Source organism: Gallinula chloropus, assembly GCF_964237585.1.
Source record: "Gallinula chloropus genome assembly, chromosome: 5".
NCBI lineage: Eukaryota > Metazoa > Chordata > Aves > Gruiformes > Rallidae > Gallinula > Gallinula chloropus.
In genome coordinates, this window is record NC_140090.1 from 34,513,150 (window position 1) to 34,539,202 (window position 26,053).

General features: G+C 43.7%; 1 protein-coding gene across 6 annotated transcripts in view; it reads left to right on the plus strand.

The window, feature by feature from the left end:
* Positions 1–26,053, plus strand: part of LRRFIP1 (LRR binding FLII interacting protein 1) — a 126,077-nt gene that overhangs the window by 95,935 nt on the left and 4,089 nt on the right. For 4 of the 6 annotated variants that reach the window (XM_084265477.1, XM_084265479.1, XM_084265480.1 and 1 more), the window contains 9 exons: positions 7,036–7,068; positions 8,003–8,128; positions 9,311–9,382; positions 11,403–11,573; positions 12,488–12,580; positions 13,057–13,149; positions 14,338–14,430; positions 14,881–15,013; positions 17,240–20,728. In XM_084265477.1, coding sequence (XP_084121603.1) covers positions 7,036–7,068; positions 8,003–8,128; positions 9,311–9,382; positions 11,403–11,573; positions 12,488–12,580; positions 13,057–13,149; positions 14,338–14,430; positions 14,881–15,013; positions 17,240–19,338 — 2,913 coding nt within the window. In that variant the 3' untranslated portion in view covers positions 19,339–20,728. Of the gene's footprint in view, positions 1–7,035; positions 7,069–8,002; positions 8,129–9,310; positions 9,383–11,402; positions 11,574–12,487; positions 12,581–13,056; positions 13,150–14,337; positions 14,431–14,880; positions 15,014–17,239; positions 20,729–24,736; positions 24,784–25,754; positions 25,873–26,053 lie in introns of those variants that run through there. The other 2 variants (XM_084265482.1, XM_084265481.1) reach the window with 2 other exon arrangements.

Below are 26,053 nucleotides of genomic sequence, written 5' to 3' on the forward strand. Positions count from 1 at the left end.
GCACACTCCCAAAATGTCATCTGCTTGGACTTCCTAAAGGAAGAATAAAAATGTCCTTGGACAATGCTGATAGCTTTGAAAAAAGTGGTTGGTTTTATTTCTATCAGTAGCCCACATTACAACTGTTGTAATACTGCTGACCTCCGAAACGGAGTTGTTCCTTGCCTTCACATATGGAGCCATATGCTTTCTGGGTTCTGCTTTTCGGATCTTCTGGCATTTATACACGTAAGGATTTGATTCCAAGTTTACTTTGTAAATGGCTGGCGGAGGAGGAAGGAAGGGGGACTGTCTGTTGGGTTGAAAAGCTGAGTTTCCAGCACGCTTATGTCACTGGAGGGTTGGATAGTTTACACCACCCGCATGCTGTAATCATCAGTGCTTAACGCTGAAGTTAAATGGGGCTGTTGGGCATTATCAGGCAGCAAACCAAAACTGAACTGTTCCCAAGCCTGACTAATTATCATGAGAAATTATATATTGAGAGCAAAGAATGATTCAATTTAACTTTCTAAATCCAGGCGTACGGTGCCTTGTTACTGCAGCCCTGCAATCTTGTCTCAGATTTTTTTCTCCTTTCTATCACTGTTCATTAAAGACTGAGCACGAAGCGACAGTTTTCCTGCCAGCCTGTGCTCTCATCTGTGTTACCCTGTTTGCAATGCAGCAAAAGCTAGGGAGACACTTAAACGCGTGTGAATGTTTATTTGTCTTCCTGTGTGTTTTTAAGAATTCAACATATCTGCAGCAGTTTGTTGGTTTGATTATTTTCCTTCAACGTTTTTCCTAATTATCCCTGTTAGTAATTATAATCTGCTGTCCTTGCAGATATGCAAATGTCTCATTTAATAGTAAAGCTTTGTAGTCGATAGAAAGTGCAGAGCTTAAGACTACTGAGAATAAACATCAGATGGAGATGAATCCTCTGCCTGTCGCCTGTCTTGGCTGAGAATGGGCTTTTTAATGTGAATTGCCAGAGGTTTTATTTTAAATTGAACTACTAGTGAAAAGCAATTATTTATATGTTTGAAACAAGCTCCTTAGACAGTAATATTTATCTGAAGACTTTCTGAGCAAAGGAAGGTGAAGTATTAGTTACTTATGGGAGCGGTTATCAGCACGCTCAAGCTTTGCCTTCTCTGCGTTTCCAAACTCGCGGCAGGCTTGTATCTGAGCCCAGGCACTGACAGCCTGGGTGTGCTCTGGGCCCCTCTGGAGTGAGGATTTGCTGCAGTGCTAACTTGCATTTCAGAGACTGATAAGTTTGTTTAAGTAATGATGTTTGGCATAACACTCATTCCTGAGCGAGGATACTTCTGACGAATCCACTTCAGAGCTGACAGAGATCAGCAGCGGTTTTCTCCTGCTGACTTCTGAAGGCTCCTTGCGAGCGTTAAGGTGGCTCACATCGGTGTTACTGCCTGCCCCAGCCCAGCTGATCAGACTGGTAAGGTGGGGGCTGCAGGAGGGTTTATACTGACTGCAGCACTTGCTGGGGTTTAATTCTGGGTTTGGTAGATACCATCTTGTGTTCGGTGCTGCCTGTTGCAAGTTGGTTGGGTTGTTTTCTTCTGTGTGGGCCACATTTCCCTTTCAAACCATGCTGTACTACTTTAAGAGCAGGAAATGATCTTAATTTGATTTGTCACCAAAAAAACTCTCTTGATTTTTCAGAGGAAGTTGATCTGAGTGCAAGATCTTAGATGGGGCTGGGCAGCAGCAGCAGCAACAGTCACATACAGTTGTGTGCTACCCAACTGCAAATGTTCAGTCTTACCCCTTCCTCTCCAGCTTTGTTTTCCAGGCTGGAAACTGTGCCTTAGTCCCTATTCCTCCATTGATTTCAATACCTGAATAATTCTTTCTCTTTTATTTGTGGCTGGCATTTGATGTTTAACTGTCCCTGGGTCTCTGGTCCTTTCAGTAAGTGTTTGAGAGACACCTTGGATGTGTTCTGATAGCAGTGCTGCAGGAGCTCAAATTTTCGCCTGGGCGCTCACTGGCAGCAAAGATCTTTAAGGGTTAACCTGCTTGCTGACTCTGCAGAAGGGAGAAATGCTCATTCAAGCATGATACAAAAATGTTTCTATTATCTATGAAAAATAGGCAGTATATCCATATATAGGCTTGCGGGATGACTTTGCTCCCATTAAATTTCCAGCTGCGGTAAGCCTCTGATATTGCTGGCATTTTTTGGTAATGTGGCTCTGGGTTTATTCTGAAAGCACTGTCATAAGAGGCTGAACTCTGATCCCCTTGTACTTTGCAGAGATCAACCTATTCCCCTTGCCAAAACAAAGATGTGTGTCCTGGAGTTCCTCAGAAAATTATTGCCTTTTCCTGCTTTTTTATGCACTCGAGTACAAATTGCCCAAATTAATGGTGAAGAGGGAGGTGACCTTTGATTAGAATCGGACCTGCACTCTTGTGTGAATGAAAAAATGGTATAATATTCCAGAAATTAAAGGTAATCTTCACAGTTGTATGTGGGAAAGAGCCAAGGCCAGTACATCTGTATGAAGGACTATGCTGAGTGTAGGGCTTGTTTTCAGTCTGCTGAATCGTCATGGCTTTTCTTTATCAAATGATACTACCAAAGGAAAGCATTTAGGGCAAGAATTTTGTGTAATTTCAAATAAATATAAACCTTTTTTAAATTTTTTTTCCCTCTGACCTTCCTTTGTCTGAATTCTTCCTGGATCCAATGCCAGGGGGTTTTTCTGCTCTGGACGAAGGCTGAAAACCTGGAGTTCCCTCTGGTGGCAGAGTGCTGTGGGAAGCAGGCTTTATCCTTAAAGCTGAAGATGAGCAGAACAAAACTTGCATAGAATATTCACCTCAAATAGATCCATGTCCTTCTACAAGGCGCTTCTTCACACCTTCAGGCGTGTATCACTGTCACGTAACCGTAAAATTAGATGGTGCTTGTTCCAGCCTGACTTTTTGGCTTAGAAAAGTGTTGTGTAGCAGGAGGCATCCTTGTCATAAAAGGATTTTATGTTAAAGGGAGCCACTGTGTTATCCCCAAAATGGATTATATTTCCAAAAGTTAATATTTAAATAAATTGGTAGTATTTGTTGGTTTTGAGGTGGAACTGATCCGAGTATTCCTGTCGTGGCACCAAAGGGATGTGTGTATGAGGGCACCACTAGAGACAACGAAATCTCTTGTGTTCTATTTTTTAGCCACCCCAATTGTAGGAGTTACTCATAGCTTTAATTATTAAAGATTAAGCTGCCTCAGGCAATTATTAAAAGTTGTTTGGCATTAAATGCGTTGCAGGCTTCGCAAGCGTGGTTAGGAGGTAGCTGAGGAGAAATGTCCCCCACGTGTCTCTCTCATCACGTTGTCTTCCACGTTTTCCCCTTTGGAAATGGAAGCTTTTATTTGACTCATTAAATCAGTATCGAGATTTTCTTTCCTCCTTTGTCTCGTTGGAACCTGAGGTTGCAGAGTTCTTTTTCCAGAAAACAGAGGACGTTCTGCAGATGGCTTGAGGAAAATTGTGGTTTGAGTTGCGCCCTGGACCCAGCGGGTGGGCTTTGCAAAAGGCTGCACATATGTTTCTGGAGATGGATTTGGGGGGAGGATGTGTATACACTAATCATTGGTAACACACTGGTATTTACACTGCTTGATAAACAGCAGCACAGTGTTTGGCTGGGCTAGAAGGCTGCCAGTACACCCCTGATGTATTGTTTATTGGGTCTGAAGTGAAGTGTCTGCCGTCGGGGACCTTCTGTTAGGGCATCCAAATTCAGGGATTTGATTGTTTTTCCTTAAGTACGTTGTGTATTCAGTGCCTCTGCAGAGTTTACACCTGATGCTTTAAGTTGGGTTTATTGTACTTCAAAGTTGAAGTCTTAATGTTTCCTTAATGCTAATCATAGGGAGTTTATGATACAAGTTGTGTTGTCAGCACAAAAAGCTGACTTGCGGTACCCACTCAGTCTTAGGATTTCTTCCCTAGGATATCATGGATAGTATGAAAGATGAGTGGGATCATCCACACATTGCTCATTTAAAACCAAAACCCAGTACCGAATGTAAACCATTCAGAGAGAGATGCAGGTTTGGGGTGTGTTTTCAATGAAACTTATAAACTTGAGCTTTTTCCTGCCTTCCCCTAAATCATATCTCTCCCCATTACACTTCAATGATTTTTAAAAGATTGATCCCTTTGGCTCTTAGGCTCTGGATCCAGGGAAGACCTTAATTTTCTGGAAGTCTTTTGGGAAACCATCTCGACTGCGGTGCTGAATGTTCCCAGAAGTCGTCGATGTGCTCTGGACTTCTTGAGTTCTGCTGAGCTATTCCTTTCATGCAGTCCTTTTTAAGCCTTTAGTTCCATTTTAGATGGAGTTACTGATAAAAATATTCAAGACACCTTTTTTGTTTGTTTTTAATCCCTCTCGATAGTGAAGTCAGAGGTGATCACAGAATTACAGAATCACAGAATCACAAGGTTGGAAGAGACCTTTGAAGATCATCAAGTCCAACCATTCCCATCCTATGCTAAACCATATCCCTAAGTACCTCATCAACCCTTTTTTTGAACACATCCAGGGAATGTGACTCAATCACCTCCCTGGGCAGCCTGTTCCAGGCCCTGACAACTCCTTCAGTAAAAAATTTTTTTCTAATATCCAATCTAAACCTGCCCTGGCACAGCTTCATGCCATTTCCCCTTGTTCTATCTTCTGTCACCTGGCTGAAGAGACCATCGTCCACCTCTCTACAACCTCCCTTCAGATAGTTGTAGTTGGTGATAAGGTGTCCCCTCAGCCTCCTCTTCTCCAGGCTAAACATACCCAGCTCCCCCAGCCATTCCTCATATGATTTGCCCTCCAGCCCCTTCACAAGCCTGGTTGCCCTTCTCTGCACTTGCTCAAGGACCTCAATGTCCTTTTTATGGTGGGGAGCCCAGAACTGCACACAGTACTCAAGCTGTGGCCTCACAAATGCCGAGTACAGGGGCACAATCACCTCCCTAGACCTACTGGCCACACTGTTCTTGATACAAGCCGAGATGCCATTGGCCTTCTTGGCCGCCCGAGCACACTGCTGGCTCATATTCAGTCGGCAGTCACCCAACACCCCCAGGTCCTTCTCTTCCTGACAGCTCTCCAGCCAGTCTCCCCCAAGCCAGTAGCGTTGTGTGGGGTTGTTATGTCCCATGTGCAGCACTCTACACTTGGCATTGCTAAACTTCATCTGTTGGTCTCAGCCCATTGGTCTGGTATGTTCAGATCCCTCTGAAGAGCCTCCCTACCCTCAGGCAGATCAACACTTCCTCCCAGTTTAGTGTCATCTGCAAACTTACTGAGGGAGCATTCAATCCCTTCATCGAGGTCATTGATAAAGATGTTGAACAAGACTGGACCCAGGACCGAGCCCTGGGGAACGTCACTCATGACCGGCCTCCAGCTGGATTTGGTTCCATTCACCACCACCCTTTGGGCCCGGCCTTCCAGCCAGTTTTTAACCCAGTTGAGGGTCCACCTGTCCAGGCCAGTGGCAGCCAGTTTCTCAGTCAGAATGCTGTGAGAAACCGTGTCAAAGGCTTTACTGAAGTCCAGGTAGACCGTACCCACAGCCTTCCCCTCATCCATTAAGTGGGTCACCTTGTCATAGAAGGTGATCAGGTTAGTTTGACAGGATCTACCTTTTGTAAACCCATGTTGACTAGGCCTGATCCCCTGGCCATCACGCATGTGCTGCATGATAGCTCCCAAGATGACCCTCTCCATGATCTTCCCTGGGACTGAGGTCAGACTGACAGGCCTGTAGCTCCCCGGATCCTCCTTCTGGCCGTTGTTATATATGGGTGTCACATCTGCCAGCCTCCAGTCGAGTGGAACTTCCCCAGTCTGCCAGAATTGCTGATAGATGAACACTGCCTTCTCTATTTTTCTGTTGGGAACTTGGATGGTTTGTTTGGTGTCAGTGCAGGAAGAAGGTTTGTTCCTGTTGAGGAACAAAGCAAGTGCTCAGGTTGTACATGGGTTTCACTCTGTAGCTTTCTTTTAAGCATTAAGCAGGCTGTAACCATGGGAATTTGCTGTACTCATAAATGCTGCTTTGGCTCCTCTTTGTTTCTTCTAGCCTAATTTTAGTGCAGGATCTCTCTCTCTTCTGAATTAGTAAATTCCAGTGAGGTGCTGAAACCGTAAGAGCTGTTTGTATTAGACTTTGAACTGGTCCCTTGTATTTGAGTGTCAGTTTTTGTGGTCTCAGCCTTACTCAGATCTTTGCTGGAAGTCACAGTCACCTGTTCTCTTGAGGAGAATGCTTCTCAGGGCATTTAAGCTTTAGATGTCTTTGTTCTTTTTTTCCCATTCTTCTTTTGGGAGCAGTGCAGGCACTGTACAGTCCCTCCAGTCTAGCCTGGCACCTTGCTTTTTGGAATGGGAGAAGATGTGCTGGCAGGCTTCTGAGGTAGCCTTTTTAGTTGGGGTCTGTTAAAAAAAATACAACTTCTAGAAGCTCTCTTGGTCTGGAAATGTATTTATCTTCCAGTTAAAAGTCTCTCAGCTTAAGCAAATTGCTATTTGGGTTTCATTTGAAGCCTATTTTTAATTTGTTCTAAAGTAAATAGGAGTGGCTGCATCAGCACAGTGCTTGGATGCAGCTGGTTTCATGTCCGAAGACATCTGAGCCTCTGAGTTGATGCCCATGTAGGTCTTTGTGTTCTCACATTAACTCATAGGTCGAGTGCCATCTTCATGTGTGAAATCCTGTGTTATAGAATATGGAAAAAACCACCCTTCTGTCTGTCTTCTTTAATACACTAAATAGTGTTCTTATCGCTAAGTACGTTCTACTTAATTGCATGCTGCTTAGAAAGTTGAAGTGAATTGTCCAGCCTTGTTCCCTGACAGAGGACATCACTGTTCAGAGGGTGTTGGCTGCTTTTGGAGGATAGAAGTTGCTAATGAAGTTGTTTGCAGATTTAAGGATTCCTTTCCTGGTATCTTACTGCCTTTCCTTGTCCCTTATTTGATAACGATTCCTTCTACATCTTTGTTTTGCAGATCGAGGAAAGACCAGAAAAAGACTTTGAGAAGGTAAGAAGGATCCTCTGAATTACTCTTTTTTGGTAGGTACAACTGGCAGTGAGCATACAGAAATCTTTTAGAAAAATCCCCTGGGGAGCAAAGCATTGAGCTACTGCTGCCTTCTACTGTTACATATTTTTAAGGAAAATGTTTACGCCACTGTGGTTAAGTAGTGGACCTTCAATAAGGGTTTGTTGAAGCTGCTTTAGGCTAAGCCATGGGAATGCTGGGTTTGTTCATTAAATTTTAATTACACTATTATGTAAAAAGAAATAATAGTTTGAGAGGTGGATACTGTGGTGGTGAGAATTTGGCTTAGTGCAGAACCCTCTGTACACTGAACAGTTAATGTGGCTACTGCTGCGAGACAGGTAAGTATCCATGGAAGGAGGCAGAGGAGCTTGACGGGGTGGTCAGAAGCACCTGCAAAATGTACTGTTACAAGTTCTCACTGTGATGGAGCACTGGGACAAGCTGCCGAGAGAGGCTGTGGAGTCTCCTCTGGAGACATTCAAACCTGCCAGTGTGATTTAGTCTGGGTGATGCTGCTCTGGCAGGGGGGTTGGACTGGGTGATCTTTTGAGGTTCCTTCCTACTCCTAACGTTCTGTGATTCTGAAAATACTTGACATGACACTAGCCCCTAAAGACTTTGTCTAATTTGGAATTAGAAGCTAGAAGCCATGCAAGCTCCTATTTCAGTAGTGTTTCAACCCATCTGATCAGCCTTTTCTCATTGATTTTCCTTGTCAAACCTTGTTATTTTGATTTTTCTTCATAAAAATTTAACTTTGCGTAATTTAGAAGTGCAAGGGTTGATGTAATGTGTATTTAAAACAAATGCCCAAACCACAAAACAAACCACCCCCCAAAAAACCAAACTACAAACCCACAGTGTATCTAGAAGAAAACCTATAACCATTTTTACCCATGTGTGATTGTAGGGAGCACGAACTGTTTCAAGCTTATCAGCAGCTACCTTAGCTTCTCTGGGTGGGACTTCTTCACGAAGAGGCAGCGGGGATACATCTATTTCAGCTGATACGGAGGCATCTATTAGAGAAATTAAGGTAAGAAATCATAGAATCATAGAATCAGATAAACCCAGCATAAATTGTTAGGATGCTGTCTCTTAGCTTTGACTCTTTGGTTCAGAATGTTTTATGCTTTACATTTGGTAAACTAATAAAGTAGATGATTATTTGAAAGTAGTGCTGATGCTCTTATTACAGACTGTAGAAATTGGCAGGGACTGATGGGCTAATACTAATGAGGACTGACCCCCACGTTATGTTAAATAGACTAATTTATTAAATAGGCTTTAGACTTCTTCCCAAAAAAAGGAACTGCCTTGTCTCCCCCTTTTGGCAGTCCTGGCGAAGGGAATCTTGTAAGATGAGACTAGCTTTATCAGAGAGATGCTGCTGGGATGCCCGTGTGTATTTCAGGGACATTGGGATGAAATCCCACGATGTACGACAGCAGATTGGACCAATTGTAGTAGTCACATCTCATCCCAACTGAAGGAAGTAGGAAATGAAGCTGCTATAACACACTGAATCACAGTGGTAGGAGAAGGTATTTTTTAAATCTGTTTTTTAATGCTCCATTCTGAAGCCTTACTTTAAAACAGGGAATCTGAATTCTGTTAACTTTCATGTGTATGACTTGCAACTCTTCTGAAACTCTGACTTGGAATTTGTATCAGGACCTTGGGTACAAGCAGGTCTGTCCTGGTTTCAGCACTGTGAAAGAACCACCAGCCATTTGCTGGTGGCCAAGGACAGAAGAGGAGAGAGACTGTGAAAACAGGGCTGGGAACTAAACTGAGTGCAGTGGCTGGTTTTCATACAGCCTTTCCTGCTGCCTCGCACGGCTTGTGTTTCAGGCCTGCTTTAGCAACCCTTACTCTTAGTACCAGAGTTCCTCAAAGAGGGCAATCATTGGTGGAAGAGGTAGAGAAGGGCTGTGGCTGGAGCACGTCATTGTTGGAGGCTCTGAACCTGGGTCCGTGTCTTGTCCTTAACGTTGAAGATCTCATTTTTTTCCAGTCAAGAAGAGCAGAATTAACATAAGCTTCTAACCAAGAAATTTTGTCGTTCAGCAAGGCTCCAGGTTAGGATCAGACTGCTTAGCCTGTGTGGTAGAAATATTTAAAAGTGAGAACTTTGGATACCTGCTTTTCCCTGTCAGCTGTGCTTCTGCCCATTAGCGCCAGCGACATCGTTCACCTTTCTCACCGTTTCCCTCAGGATATCTATGAGTTAAAGGACCAGATTCAGGACATAGAAGGCAAATACATGCAGGGGCTGAAAGAAATGAAGGTACTTGGGAGTGTGATCATTAACATTCAGAAAGCCAGTGTGATACCCAGAACTGACCCTTGCATGCTTTCTTCTGGGAGGGGTCCTAAATAGTGTGAAAAGCATTTCCTTAACTGGAAAACTATCTGTTCTCACCTCGATTGTGCAAGAAATGCTTCCAAAAATTAACTGAAAGGCTGCTGATTACTACTGCATGTTGTCTCTGCTGTAGAGAATGTAATCATTTTGCTAGCAAATGAAAATCATTAGGCGTTTCTTTATAAATTCCTAAATCCAGGAAGCCTTATGATACTGGAAGATCACCTAAAACTCCTGTCCTGCAGTGCTATGAAAAACCAAGAGTTCAAAAGCTTGTATGCTTTTGTATAGTATGCCTTCAGAAAGTTGTGCACATGAGGTGGTGACGATCATTTTGGTTCCATGTTTAGATCACAAGAGGTCACTCTCAGACCATCCTCGTAACGTGTTTCGGTGCAGCAGCTCACTCGTGCATCCCTGTCCCGCCACCTCCTCAGTGAGCAGCAGCACGTGCTGTGTCTCTTGCAAACAGATAAATAGCCGCCCCAGCATATAATGCGATGTTCGTCAGCATGAATTGTTGACTCTGTCATCAGTTCAGGGCTGTGACAGGGGGAGGTGCTGCCTTCTGAAGCGAGTTCTCAATGGAAAGAGAGTAGCTCTTCAGCAATACCTGGGTTTTCCCCCCCACCCCATCGCTGTGGGGCAGCTGTAGTAAAACGATCACGCTGCGCTAAGAACATAGGTCATTTTTCACTTAGTGTCCCCTCGATTGCCTTCCATGGTGACCTGTGCTGAAGCCTCATTGCTTGATGCGAAGGAGACAAAACGTAGCATGCTGAAGGAGTGGTGCAGCAACTTCTTATTGCATATACTTCCTTTCCAGCTAACTTCTGGGGTTTAACCCTGCTGCCGTGTCCAAACCCTGGCTGCTTTCCCCCTGTATTTCTCATCCTTGGGCTGGAAAGTGCACTGAAACACAGTTTGTGTTTGGAACTGTACAAATTCACATCCTTAAAGACAAATTCTCTTACTTGGCAATAGAAATGTAAATTAAACTGATCTGAATGTAAATTTGTCATCCTCTTTTTGTCACTTACTTCCCCCCCAGTTCTGCTGAGTGAATGAAAAGGGGAGTATATGAAACCCACCTCTGCTTTAGGTGCACTTACTAGAAGTACTTACGTTCCGAGAGGAATTGCTTGATGTGTAAACTAAAATGTGTTGACACGAGTGTCCTTGTTTGCCTGTTTGCACTGTTTTGTTTACAGAACTTTTCTTGTCTTATTTACATATTAAAATCAAATACCAAAAAGTTTGACTGCACAACGTGAGGAATGATCCTGAGCTTTCTTTGCCATAGTTATAGATACCTCAGTGTCCTATACCCGGGTCAAATCGATAGGAGAGGTTTTTGAGACCCTGGGAACTGCATCTTGCAGAGTAAATTTGTAAAGAGGGGATGTGACATAGGAAACCTAATGAAAAATGATACATCAGGTCACAAAAGCTGCAGCCTTTTTATGACAAATTCTAATTCCCAGGTCAGTATATTCCCACACTGCAAGGATGCCTGAAATTTTTATGAAGTGTCTGTCAAACTGCCTTAATTTAAGACCTAAGATATCAGCTAAACCAATCTTAAATCAAGGCCAGTTTACCTTTAAAAAAATTCCGACTTGTCATCTTCAGCAGCTGCTTTAAGCTGCCAGTGTGCAGGGCAGGGGGAGGAGGGAGGAAGAAGAAAGCTCTGAGAAGGCAGAAGCTGAAGCAGCAGAGAACAGGAAACATTTGATCCGTCGTGAGGTAAGGTTCCTTGCTTGTAGAGACTTCTGGTGGGAACACAGGGGAGTTTCTCCTCACCTTGGGACAGCTGGTAAGCGCCTCTGGCACATGATTGGCACTAGTTTCCATAAGAGTGCTCAGCATGCTTGTGGTTTAGTACTTAATTTTCTGGTTGAAGGTCTTGGTTGGCAAAGTGTCCCTTGGTTGTTCTTTGCAGGACTCTCTAGCTGAAGTGGAAGAGAAATACAAGAAAGCTATGGTGTCAAATGCCCAGCTTGACAATGAAAAAACCAATTTCATGTACCAAGTAGATACCCTGAAGGATGCGCTCTTAGAGTTAGAAGAACAGCTGGCAGAATCTAGGCGGCAATATGAAGAAAAAAGTAAAGTATGTACGGAGCTACGGCGTGGTCTTTAACAGGGGAAAACGGGGAGGGGGGGCAAGGACATCCTTGAGAAGAGGCCAAATTACTGTCAGAGACTTTAAATAAGTTCTTGGTTGGGTTCCTGTTAAAGCAAGTGGAGTAGCAGCGTGCTGTGTGGTTGTGAGCATACGAATGGGAATCTTCCCAAAGTTTCTGCCTCAGGAAGCGATTTCTGGAACTGTTTTGTAAGGAAAGGCTGTGCTGATGCTGTTGCGTGTCCTTCTGTATCCTGTCCTTAAATTCAGAGGGTTTGTTCATAGTGACTTGGGGAGTATTTTTACACACAGAGCTTCAGAAGGTGCATGAGAGAATTGTGCGGTTTCTAGAATCAAGGCAGCTACTTGGTTGAGAGTGGAATTAAGTTTTACATAAAGCTGGAGAGTCGGTGTTGAGTAATAAAGCTCTGGCTTGAGTTGGATATTTCAGAGATGGATCTTGAGATTAGAGCATCTCACTGCAGTGTACTGAAAACACGGTTTCTGGAACATATGTGTGGTTGTCATGTTGGTTTTGTTTTCTGTTTCAAGTCCACAGTGCCTAGTCACTGACAGTACACAGCTATGTGGAAAGAGAGGGTTAAATCCCTGCCATTCCTCTGCGAGGGCTGTAGGACTTGGGCGTAGAAGCTGTTCGCTGCTCAACTTGCAAAGCTGGCTGAATGCTGCCTTGTCACTTCTGTATTTGAGGGAATAAGAGTTTCTTGGGAGAAGGGCAAATAAGATAAAAATTGTACCCTTGAGGGACTGTGATTAGAGGAATATTCAAGAATTGCATGGCAGTAAGCATTTGCTTTGCGGGTGGCCCTATTCTAATTTTTGTTCCCATGGGATGCTAATTTTGATCAATAAAAATGGCCTGAATATTTCATTCTTTGCAGGAATTTGAGCGGGAGAAGCACGCTCATAGCATATTGCAGTTTCAGTTCATGGAAATCAAAGAGGCTTTGAAGCAGAGAGAAGAAATGCTCGCAGTAAGTAATTCTTTTATTGGGATTTTTTAATGGCTGCTTTGGTTAGTATGTTCCCACTTAGCAGTAGGAGTGTAGAAGGCACAGGGAATTCTATTCCTGACTTGAGTTTCTCCCCTGAAGAAATACTAGTATTTCAGGCCAAACAGGTTCAGAGCAGAGGGGTAGAAATAGCACTTTCTCAAGTATTACCTGAAACTGGACGTTGTTTTTGCCGTGTCTGTAGTAAGAAATGAGCTGTGTCCTGGACAGCTGTCTGTGGGGGTGCAGAGGGAACTGGTGGAACTGTCTGACTTGTTTTAAGTCACTTCGGGATTGTCCTCAGGAGTGTAAGCTTAGTTGGGATGTCAGAAACTGTGCATGTAGATACTCTCTTACTTTAGCACCTGACTTTTTTCATTCTTTGACATCGCTGCAATCTTAACCTTCTTTGTTAACCTGTTACCTGCTTTCTGTCTTGTTTTGCTCCTGTCTCTCAGGAAATCCAGCAGCTGCAGCAGAAACAGCAGAGCTATGTCAGGGAAATTTCTGATCTTCAGGAGACAATAGAGTGGAAAGACAAAAAAATAGGGGTAGGACTGTCAGCTCCTGAAATGTGTTCAGAGTGGCGCTGTCGTTCTCCAGCTGATCCTGCTATTGCAAAGCCTCCTGAATTAAACCCTGCCTAGTGACTTTGCTTGCTGTGCTGTCTTGCTGTATTGCCAGTGAAGTAGCAAATAGCAGATTTGGTCTTTGGCTGGTATCACAAAATCCAAGAAAGAACCGTAGCAGTTGGTCTGATTTCAAAAGCTAGGGCGATTCACTTGCTTTGGGGCACCAGCTGTATTTCCCATACTGAGAAGGGAAGTGCTATTTATAATGCAATTCCATCAGCAATTCCATTTTTGCTTGTTCAGATTTGATCTGCGGACTGAGCAGAAAGCAGAGTGCGGTACAGAAGCAATAGAGCTATTTATAGTTATTGGCGTGAAAGCCTCTAACTCTGCCTTGCTTCTGATCCCTTCCTGCCACCGGTCCCCCCAGCAAAGCCAAGTGGAAACCCACTCTCAAAGATAAGCGTGCCTTTCTTTTCCAGCAAGGAGTACTGGAAGACTCTGTGAATATAGGAGGAGAAAGAAATCTGGCAACTTGCCTGTGCCTGCAATGTCCAGTAACTACTAGTAATGGGGAATTTAAAATGTTCTGATTCTCTGTTATTGGTTTATTTCTCTATTTATGTAGAGATACCAGGGGTCAGTAGCAAAACAGCATTGGCACGTGGTACACCCCAGTCTAAAGATGACTTATGGGCAGCTTTCAAAGTAATTGACATGTGCTGCACCCGTTACAGCAACCCATGGAATAAAGAGACTTAAAATCCAGTGGGCCTGCTTTCATGCCACTCTGTTAACATGTGGGAATGGCACCTTGTCTTCAGCGTGCGTTTCACAGTAGCGTGGCTGTGAATTAATTTGTCTAGCGGCTAGGAACGAGAAGGGGATCCTCAGCTGAAAGATCCCTCATGACAGATTGGGCTCTGAATGCCTTTGAGAATTGCTGGTTCTTGAATGAGCTGTGTGTTTCTTGGATTTGAAGGTTATCTGTGTGTATGTAAACTCGGTCCTTTGATCTGTAAACTTTTACCTTTTCCATACATGCCACTTCCATGAACCTCTGAATATCTTAAATCTCCTCATTCTCGTGTACACTTGCTTCTCATGGTCTTTACTTGTCTCCTTTCCTTTCTCCACATCTCCTCGCCCTCTGTGTTGGGAACTCAGGCATTAGAGAGGCAGAAAGATTTCTTTGATTCCATAAGGAGTGAGCGGGATGACCTTAGAGATGAAGTGGTTTTGCTGAAGGAGCAACTGAAGGTATGCGAGAGGAATAAAAGAAATTTCTATTCAACTGCTGACTTCCTTCTCCTGTGTGTTTTGGGTTTTTTTTTTCCAGGAAAAAAATGAACCTAGCTTAGTAGGAAGCACTCTATCTTCGCGTTGCCATGTCAGGAATCTTCTATATAAAGTCTTTCTTCCTAACATTGTGGGGAGAATATTATAGAACTAAGTACTTGCTTTTGTAGGAGATGCTTATTCGAGGAGCGTGTTACACAGCAGAACTTATGTTTAAGGCAGAAAGCTGGGATCACATGCTTTCCCTCATAACAGCAGACCTGAGAACTGCAGTGCTCTTTTCTGACTTCCATCTGTTTTTAATGGAACGATCGAAGCAACTGTTGTTCAGAATGTCAAGGACAGGACCACCTGAACTGCCCCCCCTTTCTGAACAGCAGGCTCTAAAGCAGTGCTTCTCCTTCTCCACAGAAACACGGAATAATCCCAGACTCCGACATAGCCACCAACGGGGAGACATCAGACCTTCCTGAGAACGAAGGCCACTTGGATTCTTCCAAAAATGCTCAGGCATTAAAGGCAGGAGGGGATGGGGCAGCACTAGGTAAGTGCTTGTATTATCCTTTCACGTCCTTCTGTCTGTCTGTCCACTCATTCATCTTTGCTTGGAGTTTGGGCGTTTGTTGGTGGGACAATTAACACATCACGCAGCATGCTACTTGTCAAATCACTTCCTATGCATTTTCCTGCTTAATATTGATTATCCCTTCAAGTACATTGTGCAGTTTCCTGCAAAGACAGACTTCATTCAAGGCGACAAGGGCTGAGAATACAAATACCACACTACAGATAAGGAGTTGTCATTTAGATTGCTATTCACAGAATCACACAGAATGACCAGGTTGGAAAAGACCTTTAAGATCATGGAGTCCAACCATTCCTGTCCTATGCTAAACCATATGTCTAAGCACCTCATCTACCCGTCTGTTAAACACACCCAGGGGTGGGGACCCAACCCCCTCCCTGGGCAGCCTGTGCCAGGCCCTGACAACTATATCAGGGAAGAACTTTTTCCTAACATCCAATCTGACCCTGCCCTGGCACAGCTTGAGGCTATTTCCCCTTGACCCATTTCATCTCCGCTGGCTGAAGAGACCATCGCCCACCTCTCTGCACCCTCCTATTAGGTAACTGTAGGCGTTGATAAGGTCTCCCCTCAGCCTCCTCTTCTCCAGGCTGAACACCCGCAGCTCCCTCAGACACTCTCCATATGATTTGCCCTCTAGCCCCTTCCCCAGCCTGGTTGCCCTTCTCTGGACACACTTCAGGACCTCGATGTCCTCCTTATCGTGAGGGGCCCAGAACTGGACACAGCACTTGAGGTGCGGCCTCACCAATGCCCAGTACAGGGGCAAACCCTGAATTTGAAAATTTAAAAATGTAAACCCTGAATTTGAAAATCATCCCAGGACAATCCTACCTGTTGTTCAGTGTTTTTCAGCACTTAAAGTGTCAGGGGAAAAAAAGAAACCCAACACCCAAGGCATTTTAGTTTCCTATAAAGAGCTTGACTGTCAGTTCCTTTATGTACCTGCAGTTCTGGGCACTGCTCTCACACACACACATACGAATTAGTGGTTCCTGGCATCTAGCATTGTTGAGAAGGTCATATTATCACTTGAATTTTCCAACCTCTGCGATTCTATGATAGAAGGTTTTTACTTTGCTACAACAGGATTCACCCTGTTAAATTCAGGAGGTAACTCTGGTCTGGGTAGTGTTAGGGAGGAGAAATCTGGTTGGCAAAAACTTTCTTCCTACACAGTCGGGGTGAGTGGCCCCTCAGAACTGTTACACTAGTGAAAGGAAAGAAAATAAGAAGATAATTTTTTTCCTCTCTGGTTTTGTTCTAAATGAACATACTAGTAAATAGCAACGGGCAGCCAGTGGTCTCAAATGCAAGCCAGCTTGTTTTTTAGCTGTCAGCTGCTTTTTCCTCACTCAGTTTGTCGTGTGGAAACAGTAAGGAACACCAAAGCCAAGGTAAGGGTGTATTTTTAAATGCAACATGCTTTCTACCTTTCTATTCTGTTGGGGGGGGTTGTTTTGGGTTTTTTTGGAAATAGGTACGCCATAGACCCAAAAGCTAACTGCTGAAACCAAACCCACTGTTGTTGTATAACCGTTGCTTCTAAATACAAGTTGAAGGAAAACGTGATACAGACCCCCAAAAGCCCACAGAAGTCCCCGTCCCTTCGGGTGGATGAAGTGGCTGTAAGGGGCACCAAGCGTGCCGCAGCTTTGGTCGGTGTTGGCATTAAATGGCTGAACCGTGTGCTTGCCAGTCAGATTTTAGGTTCAGTGTTTGTCTCGTACACTGACAATACCTGTTAGGGTACTTAGGAGTAAAATATTACGAGTAATCCTTGATTACATCATTGTAATGGCATCACATCTCTTGCATGCAGAGAGTGTTGAGGGGTTAAAGCGGTAGGTAACACTGACAAGGGAAGAGTCATCTACTGTTAAATCACACCGCTTGGAACAGTTGTTCTCATCCTTACAAGCTGCTGTTCGCACAGGCAAGAGCATAAATCCTTTACAAAGACACAAGCCAGCACCAGACACTTCCTGCTTTGAGAGGGTGGTGGTGAATTTCACTGATCAGAAGCCCCCGGAGCCTTACTAATTCAATCGCTGCTTTGCCTCACGTAATTGGCAAAAGCTGATCTTTTCTTAACCTGTTCTTTGATTCCTTCTCTCTTCGGGTTTTGAGTGGGGAGGTGAGCGCCGCGGTGTGGTGCCTTCAACTTTCTCAATGGTCTTTTAGGCAAAGCCAATGGAGTGGACATGAAAAATGAGATTTTGGAGGATATGGGGAAAAGAGCAGTCTTGCAGAATACTGAGCGTGAGGAACACACAGAGGAGTCAGAGGAGCAGGAAGTACAGACATTGCACGCTGATGAAAATGCAGAGGCAGAAAAAACGGTTGAAGAATGTGATGCCCTGTCAACAGCGATGTCACCAGACAGTAGGTTTTCAGAACAAATTCAGAGCCTTACAGAACACGTATTGGGGAGCGCTTCTTCCAGTGATGGTAGTGACACAGATGATATTAGAAAGGAGAGCCAGGCCGTGGGCACAGCAGCCCAGCAGCCTGCTAGTACAGAGGCTGAAGACCATGAGGTAAACACGAGGACAGATGAGAACTCGGAGGTGGGCTCTCAGATGTTGGAGACTCCTGTGGAAGTGCCTGATGTCTTGGGTACAGAGTATGAACTGGAAGAAGCTGGAGGCAAACAGGGAGGACAAGAGGATATTAAAACCAGCCAAGGCCTGAGCGATAATGACACAGATCAGGAAGCCGACGTGACAAGCGAGAGCTGCGAGTTGGTTTCTAAACAGGCAGCACTGGCAGAGGTGACAGGAGCAGGCTTGCTTAGTGAGGAGGCAGATGTGGAGAGTCACACTGAGAGACTCCAGTGCTCAGAAGGAAATGCTGCAAACAAGGTTTCAGATGTCTTGAAAGAAGAGCTGGTTGAAAGCAAAGACTGCACTGATGGGAGCAGTGATAGAACAGGAGGTGATAGAGCAGAAGAAGAAAATGAGGTTGGGAACATGGGTCAGGGGGAGACAAGGGAGACAGAGTCTGTGGGTCTGGAGGGGAGGGAGCTGTGTGAAAGTGGTGTCCCAGCAGATCCAAGTAAAGGGGAAGACGGTAGAGATCAAGCACACATCCAGACAGTTTCTTCAGAGGACAATCCTTCAGCCTCAACAGAGAAACAAAATGCACACGATAAAATTGAACTTGAAAGTGATACGGCTGAGGAGGATGAACAGAAGGAAACCTTCATGGAGGAGCTGGAAATGTGTTCAGATTCTGCAGAAACAGGCAAGCAAGATGAGGCAGCTGTGGAGGCTGTAGGCTGTACTGCTGAGGAGAAAGGAAATGTGCTGCAGCAGGCAGAGCCAGACGCAGCCATTGCGAAAGAGGTGACAACTCAGGAAACCAGTTTAGACCCAGGTCTTTTAGATGACAAAATCAAGGAGTCAGAATTGGAAGTGGGAGATGAGTCTGGGAAAGGAAAGGAAATGCAGACAGAAAGGGTAGAAGATTTAAGGACAGAGGTAGAAGTTCAAACAGTTCAGTGTAGTGAAGAAACAACGGGTGATACAGTGGTAGAGGAAAACCTTCCTTTAGAAGGTGAAGTGCAGAATGTAGTTAAACAAGGGGAGGGTGAATCTGAAGAGGAGACAACTGTAGACATCAGGGTAACTACTGAAAGCAAAGTTGATCAAGAAACACTGATAGAAAAGGAGCAAGAGTTAGAGCTTGCAGACCACTGTGGTGCTGGGTTTGCTTCTGAGGAAGGTGCAAGTGTTTCCCTGGCACAGAAAGCTGAGCAGGATGAAAATGTTAGTGAGGAAGTGACATCAGAGGGTCAAACAGAGGAAAGACTGGAAGATGATGGTGATGCATTTGATTTTGATGAAGAGTCAAAACAGATACTAGGAACTGATGAAAAATGTGATGGAGAGAAAGCTGGTATGCAGAAAGAAGAGGGTGATGGAGCAAATGGTGCTGTCGGAAAAAACACCCAAACAGAAGAAGCCAAAGAAAGAACAGACAAAATAGAAACCGAAGGTGCCTCGACTGAAGATGACAGCTTGCAGTGTAAAAAAGGAGATGAGCCTGAAGAAACAGGATGCTTGCAAGGGGAAGCATCACAGAAAGCCGATGAGAAGACTGATGGGATGGAAGGTGAAAACAAAGAATCAGATTCTAATGAAGTAGAAAAAACACCCGATGAAAATTTTTTGGAACAGGATTTGGAAAGCGGTGGTGGTAGCAGGGATGAAAGCAAGGAGGATTTGCAGGGTGGCAGAAAGAGTAAGGGTAGATCCAGAGATGACTGTACCATATCCTAAGCTCAGACTCTCGAGGCTATGCGAATTGACATGCCATCTGATCAGTCCCAGCACGGAAGCATGCACTTTGCACAACACATCAGACCTTAGGAATGCTCTTACGGTTTTTTCTTTATCATTTAACCCTCATCACAACACAATGTTATGGAAGTGGCAGCGGTGCAAGTAAGTTCCTGGCCCTCCTCCTTAGCCGCAAGAAACGCTGCGCGGGTTTGGTTTTGCTGTGTCTCAGGGTTTCAAATTTATCACCAAAAGAGCAAACTTCACGGATCTGCTACTCATCTTGCAATGAAAAAAGTACTCTTGGCTTTGGTAACTGCTGCTGAGGAGTTTCTATAGGAAATTCTTTCTTTTTTTTCCTAGCCTAGATAATAAATGTCTTGAATGTACTTAAATGTGTTGGACCTTTGTGAACTCTTGTGCATGTGCACACACGTGTGTGTACTTACGGGAAGTATGTTAACACACTTCATGAAGGAACTCAGTAAGATCAGCCACACTGATCTGACATTGGAACTTCTTTCTGAATGATTAAAGCCTAGGAACCAATTAATTGTTTTTGCAAAGAAAAAAAGAAAAAAACTACTCTCATTCCACTTTGTGTGTTTCTAATACGGCCCTATTCCAAAATCGGGTTAGAGCACTGAATCTGCTTAGGCTGAGCACTTTGGAACAACAATCAGCGCAATATACAGCACTGGGTTTGCTGAAAGGGGTAACTATGTACATGTTTACTTTGCCTGGGCACTTTGCACCACCATAGGCCTTTTGCACCATCTCACATGGTTTGTTTGTTTGTTTTCCAAAGAAAGTGTCAATGCACACTGTAACTTGCTATCAAGCACTGTCTACCTATGAAGATATAAAGTCTCTATTTTTCCAAGAAGTATTTTATTTAAATTTGCATTTCCTTACTGCATTGTTTTGGGTTTTTTTTTTTTTGCAAACTATGACTCTGAAAGAATGTATTTATCTCTGAAAAATTCTTACCTCTTCCTTTCTGGAACAAAAACTTGGCATGTCTTAATTCTTGTTGGATGTCAGACCAAAGACAACTGTTGTTCTGTAAACTAGCCCCCGTGCCTTTTTGAAAAAGCTGGATTGCCTTGAATCGCTGGCACAAATCAGACACTTTGACTCCTTTGGTGTGTTATTTCTTGCATCTTTGCTAGTGCTTTGCAGGAAGAGCATGTTCTGCATTATTAAAAATTAATTTAAAGTTGGTTTAAGTAAGGAACGTCACAAGGGAATGCTGGTTGGGGAGCTGGGAATGGCTGGGTGGGTGAAGTAATGGAAAGTTGTGTTTGTGTTGGTGTTAAAAAGTTAATGGAGTTCAGCAAAATTTCAAGATGTGTATCAAAATGTACTGAGCTGTATATAATTGAAATAAACTTATTTTATACTTTAACTTGCCTGTCCGGAGCACTGTTTATAAACCTGCATAAATACTGGTTCTATATAATTTCATATATGTAATATATTACAATATAATATAACACTAATCTATATAATTTCAGTAACGTTTTTCTGCACCCTTGTTAAATTTATTGTCATTGTGCCACATAGCTAGAAGAGCTGTCATACTAGGAACGGGCAGCCTTGTGTCTGAGGACCTTTAGTATTTGATGGCACCCTTAGCTGTAAATCTGTAACTCCTTTCATACGGCTTCTCTCTCCAACTTACAACTGTTTCAGTGGGGTTTCTGTAAGTATTAGCAGTTGTTCTTTTTACGAGCTTACACTAAATGCCAGTCTACAAGTTTTAGCTCTTAAAAGCTCCTCTTCTTGCCATGTAGCAGTGTTTATTTAAAGGTTTCTCTCCCCATACTCCCAAAAGTAATAATGGTTTAATGCTGAAAGTATTCTGAATACATTTAAATGTTAAATATGCGTAAATACGTAATTAAAATTGCTTACCACGCTTCACCTATACTTGTCGATGGATCTACAAACAACTCTGAGCAAACTTAGGAGAAATAACGACAACTCTGGTCTTAACTAACTGTCCATGCACCAGCTTTTATCCCACAGCAACTGTCCAGTTCACAGTGAAGCTGGGCTAGGAGCAGAAACAGGGACAGGCACGGAAGAATAGCTGAGGGGCTGTATATCCATTCTTGAACTTCAGCTGCTTGGCACCTCTGTGGCAGCCGATCGCTGACTTCTGGAAGTGGGCAAGTACCGTGGAGGAGAAGGTCGTGTGTTCTTTTTACCTCTTTGGGTTTCTTTGTTGGAGTATATGCACACGGAGGGATAAATCATCGTGAAGATCAAGGGAAGTGCTAGATGTTCTATTCCAAACGTAAGAATTTGAATAGTACGTGCCAGCTGGTGTTTGAGTGAGATGAGAGAGAGGGAGGGGACGGTGCTCAAGAGGAATTAACTATAAAACACATCTTTTGTAAAGTTACACAGTTGAAAACCACTTTTGGCATTTTCCCTGCTATACCTGACAGATACAAGGAAAGATCCATCTTGTGCTTCCATTGGTTTTGACTCAAAGATCGCAAAAAAAGTCTTTTCGTGAAGCCTGGCGTGAAACCAAGCAATCACAACGTGAAGCAACATCACAGAACCAGAACTAAATCCCAGCAAAGAATCAAGAATATTATTTGCAGTTGGTTACCTGTTTTGTTTTGAGCAGGGACGCTCTGCTGATGATTGTTGCAGTGAGCTGTGCTCGCGGGGTGTGAGTGTCATAAGAGCAGCTGGGTTTGCCATTCGATATCTCCTGGCGTACATAGCCCTGGTTTGGGCAGCACTGTGAACTCAGAGCTAGTCTCACCTGCTTTCCAAAGCAGTAGCTGAAGAAACTTGTATTTTTTTATCTTCTTATTAAGGCCTTTTCCTACTACTTGCTGAATATTTCCTTGATTACAGAGAGGAACAGTCCTCCTGTCCCCCTCAAAATCAATATCGCAAGCAGGTGTCTCCTAAATCCCATGCTGCTTCTCTGTCCCAACAGTCTGTCCCCCGAAGTGTCCCTCTCTTGGGAAAGAGAGGAAGGCATTACCCAGTATTTGTGGTTGTCTTCTCACTCTGGAGCTAAACTGACAGCTCTGGAGGTTTATTACCCAGCCTGCTACCAATCTGACAGTTGTGTTCTTGCAGTAGTGTTACCAAAGTTAAATGTGGGATGGATGTCATGCTCTCATTCTTCCTTCTAATATCTTCGCATGTGAAATAAGGATAATGACTCTCACAGAGAATTGTCCTTAGCTGCTTCATGTCCTAGTTCAGTAGCGCCTGCTCTTCTGCTCACCTCTTCTCAGGGTCCCCAGATCCTTGATTTGCTGGAGTAATGACTCCTGAATGCACAGATGAGGTGGGTCTGCAGAGATCCCTGTTAAAGCTAACGCTGGCTGTGTTAGTGCGGGGTTTTGAGAGCTGTGAAACCTGAGAGAACTTTGTCTCTGTGTACAGAAAACTCTTCAGATAAACAGCAATTTTAGCCACGGGTTTTTTCTGTAGTCTTGTAAATCTTGCTGGCGCATGTCATCTGTCCCAGTGGGGCACCATAGAACTGGTGGTGAGGTCAGATTCAAAAGCTCATCCCAAAATGCTCATGTCTGTTTTTCAGAGCAAGAGCTTAGGGGAAGCTGATGTGCTTTCATACTGGGCAGCGGGGCTGGTGTGTGCCTTCAGGCAGGCAAGTTTCATCACAGCAGTGGTTGGGCTCATGAAAGTTACTTAGCCATGTGCACAACTGAGTTATTTTTGGGATCAAAGTGGGTTATTTGGCCACTTTGGAGTCAGTAAGTTTGGGCTAATTTTTTGGTGGGCTGGAGGTTTCCTTCTGCATCAATCCTGCTCACTTTGCAACCCTTAGAGACTTCGTTTCTTGATCTTCGCTGAGCTGTGACTCCTAATCCTATCTCCAAGCCTGACTACCTCTGACCTGTCATTAGCTGTCTGCCCTCCTTGCTTTCTTCACTGATCTTGATTTTTGTTGCTTTCATCTTTTACAGAATTTCTGTCTTAAGCTTCCTTTCCTTCCCACATAAATACATGAAATTGTTTAATTGCTTTGAAAAGCTTTATACATGTACACTTTTGTTAATCTTGAGAGTTTACAAAAAATGCAGTTTGTTTGGGCTGGTTTGTTTTTCCATGTCAATGCTCAGGTGTAACAACGTTGAGTGTGTTACAAGTAGCTTAAAAAACCAACCAAACAAAAACCTGGACTGGAAGAGGTTCAAAATGAAACGTGCAGAACTGCTGAATGGGGATGTCACTTTAAGATCTGCGTTTGGCTATTGCATAGGAAGCCAAGGTAAACGTTTTATTCCATGCTTGGGGGTGAGTGCTTGTATACAGGAACCTATTTACACAGGAGGAGAGTGACTTACTGCATTATTCCCAGCTCGTGTCTGCCATATGGAGCGGCTTTCACTTGGAAACCAACCCACTGGCTTGGTTCTGCGCAGGTGACCCGAGCGCTTGCTGGCAAGGAGGCAAGCTAAATAAAACTGCAGTAGGCATGTGTCAGGCTCGCAGAGCAAGGCCTGTCTGAGGCCAGTAGATCCTCTTCTGATAAGAATGTTTGAATGCTGTGTTGCAGTGTACTTCTGTTGAGGTGTACCTGAACAAACTAAGGTTGTTAATTAATGAGGTAATTTAGTGATGTGAAAACTTGTGAGTGCCTGCAAAAACGCTTTCCTGTTTTCTATCCCTTAATAGGGATGAAAAAACCCAAGTGATTTGGCTACTTATTTCTACTTCTTTTTTCCAGTTGTCTCACTCTACAGCGTGCACTTTATTAATCAATGCCACACATACCCGTGTGCCCATCTGTAGCACTTCCAGGTTGAAGTGTAACACGACAGTTGGTCCAGACTGCCCATCACCTGCTTGATGTTTGACCAGGAGAACTGACTATGAAGGATAAAAGATAAAAGTTTTACCAGACAGCTACATTCAAAACAAAAATACTTTAATGGGTTTTTCTGGTCATAATACTGGAGATAACACAAAATGTCATTGCTGTGCTGTTTAGTAAAAAAGTGAACGTTTAAAGTGCTTAGAATGTGCTTATCTGTGATTCTAGGTGTTTTTACAGTCTTTTCATTTTGTTAAACTGTAAAGATTTGTGAGATTTTGTGTTGCAGTTGTGTTTGACCCTAGAGTTCTTGCATGCTAACCTAACGTAGAAGATTAGCCTCTTTGCATGCAGCTGGGTGCTGCTACTGCCGTGACAAGCATGTTCTGTGAGAATGACATAACCTCCCCTGGCTGCAGCCCCTTCCCAGCCCTGTCTGTGGCCTCATTCCCTGTGGTACGTGCATAACTACCTTCATCATTAGTTTCACTAACCTTAATGGTTCGGTCTGATACCCTATGCACTCTGAATAGTGCGGCTCCATCAGATCGGGACTGAACTTGCTGTTTTCTCTTCCAGACAGGCTGAAAAGACTCATTGATGAACGAGAATCCTTACTAGACCAGGTAATGAGGGGAAAGCTACAACGTTGGTTGCTACTAAAGCTCAGATAAGTACAGTAAGATGCAAAACATCACAACAGCCATAAGGGATAGGACAGCAATGACATTGCCTTTTGGAATGCGTGTTAGGTTGCTCTTGCTGATGACTTACAGCACTGCTTGCTACTTTAATCTTCCTCTGAATCCTTTCTCCTGTGTGTAAACTCAGAATGCAGGGGAAGAAAGATACCACCCAGTGTGCCTGTTCCATGTTGCCAGCCAGTCCCCATGTTGCAGCTCAGGGTTCTGCAGATTGCTGTCCTTAGTCACCTAAAACTGCTCCATAACCGTTTCTGAAAATTAAATACTTGGGGTTGGTCAAGTCCAGGGGGAAAAAACCCAACCAACCAATCAAACGTGGCCCAGAAATTTTAGAAGGCAATTTTATCTCCTAGAGTAAGCCTTCCCAATTGCCGGGTGTGTGGGCAGCGGGCCACAGAAGGAAATGCTGAAGGAATTATTGTGGATGGGTAAACAGCAATTATTGCTGGTACCATGATGCTCCATAGCAGGTATAAAGCTTATTCCGAAAAAAATTCAGCTGATCTGTGTCTCTGCAGGATGCTCTGCCCTCTCATTTATGGATTATATCCTTGGCCTTGAGAATTCACGCACAGCCAAGCATAGCTTGGGGTTTTGAAGGATGTTGCCTGTGAATGTGACTACGGAACATTTATCACTTATCTAACAGAACAGTCTTCTTCCACTCATTATGCTTGGTCCTGAATTTAGGCATAAGCACAGATAACTTAAAGTGTGACATGTCATTTGCCAAAAAGGATTTATAGGAAGTTATTTTGTAACTACAGATTCTTTGAATTTAGGTTTTAAAACTTTGTGGGTTTTTTTTGTTTGTTTTATAATTCTGGAGTATATTTGAGTGCTGAGACACAATTTTCCCTTGTTGTAATAACTAATTCCTTTGTATCCTTCAGGTTAGAAAATTAAAGGGACAACTGGAAGAAAAGCAAAAGAATGGCAAGATGGAAAACACGCAGTCAGAAGATGAAGTTCTAGAAAATGGAACAGATATGCACATGATTGACCTTCAAAGTGAGCTGCATTTTGATTTTAAGAGAATTTATGTCCTGCGTGAGAGTGAGAAATTGTATCTGTACAATAACCACATGGCTCTAAGTGAAAATGAGCCTTCAGTTCTAAGGGGCGAGGGAAAGGAAATCCTTTGTTTGAGCAAGATTGCAACTGGAAATCTCCCTTACGTTCTCCCAGAGAG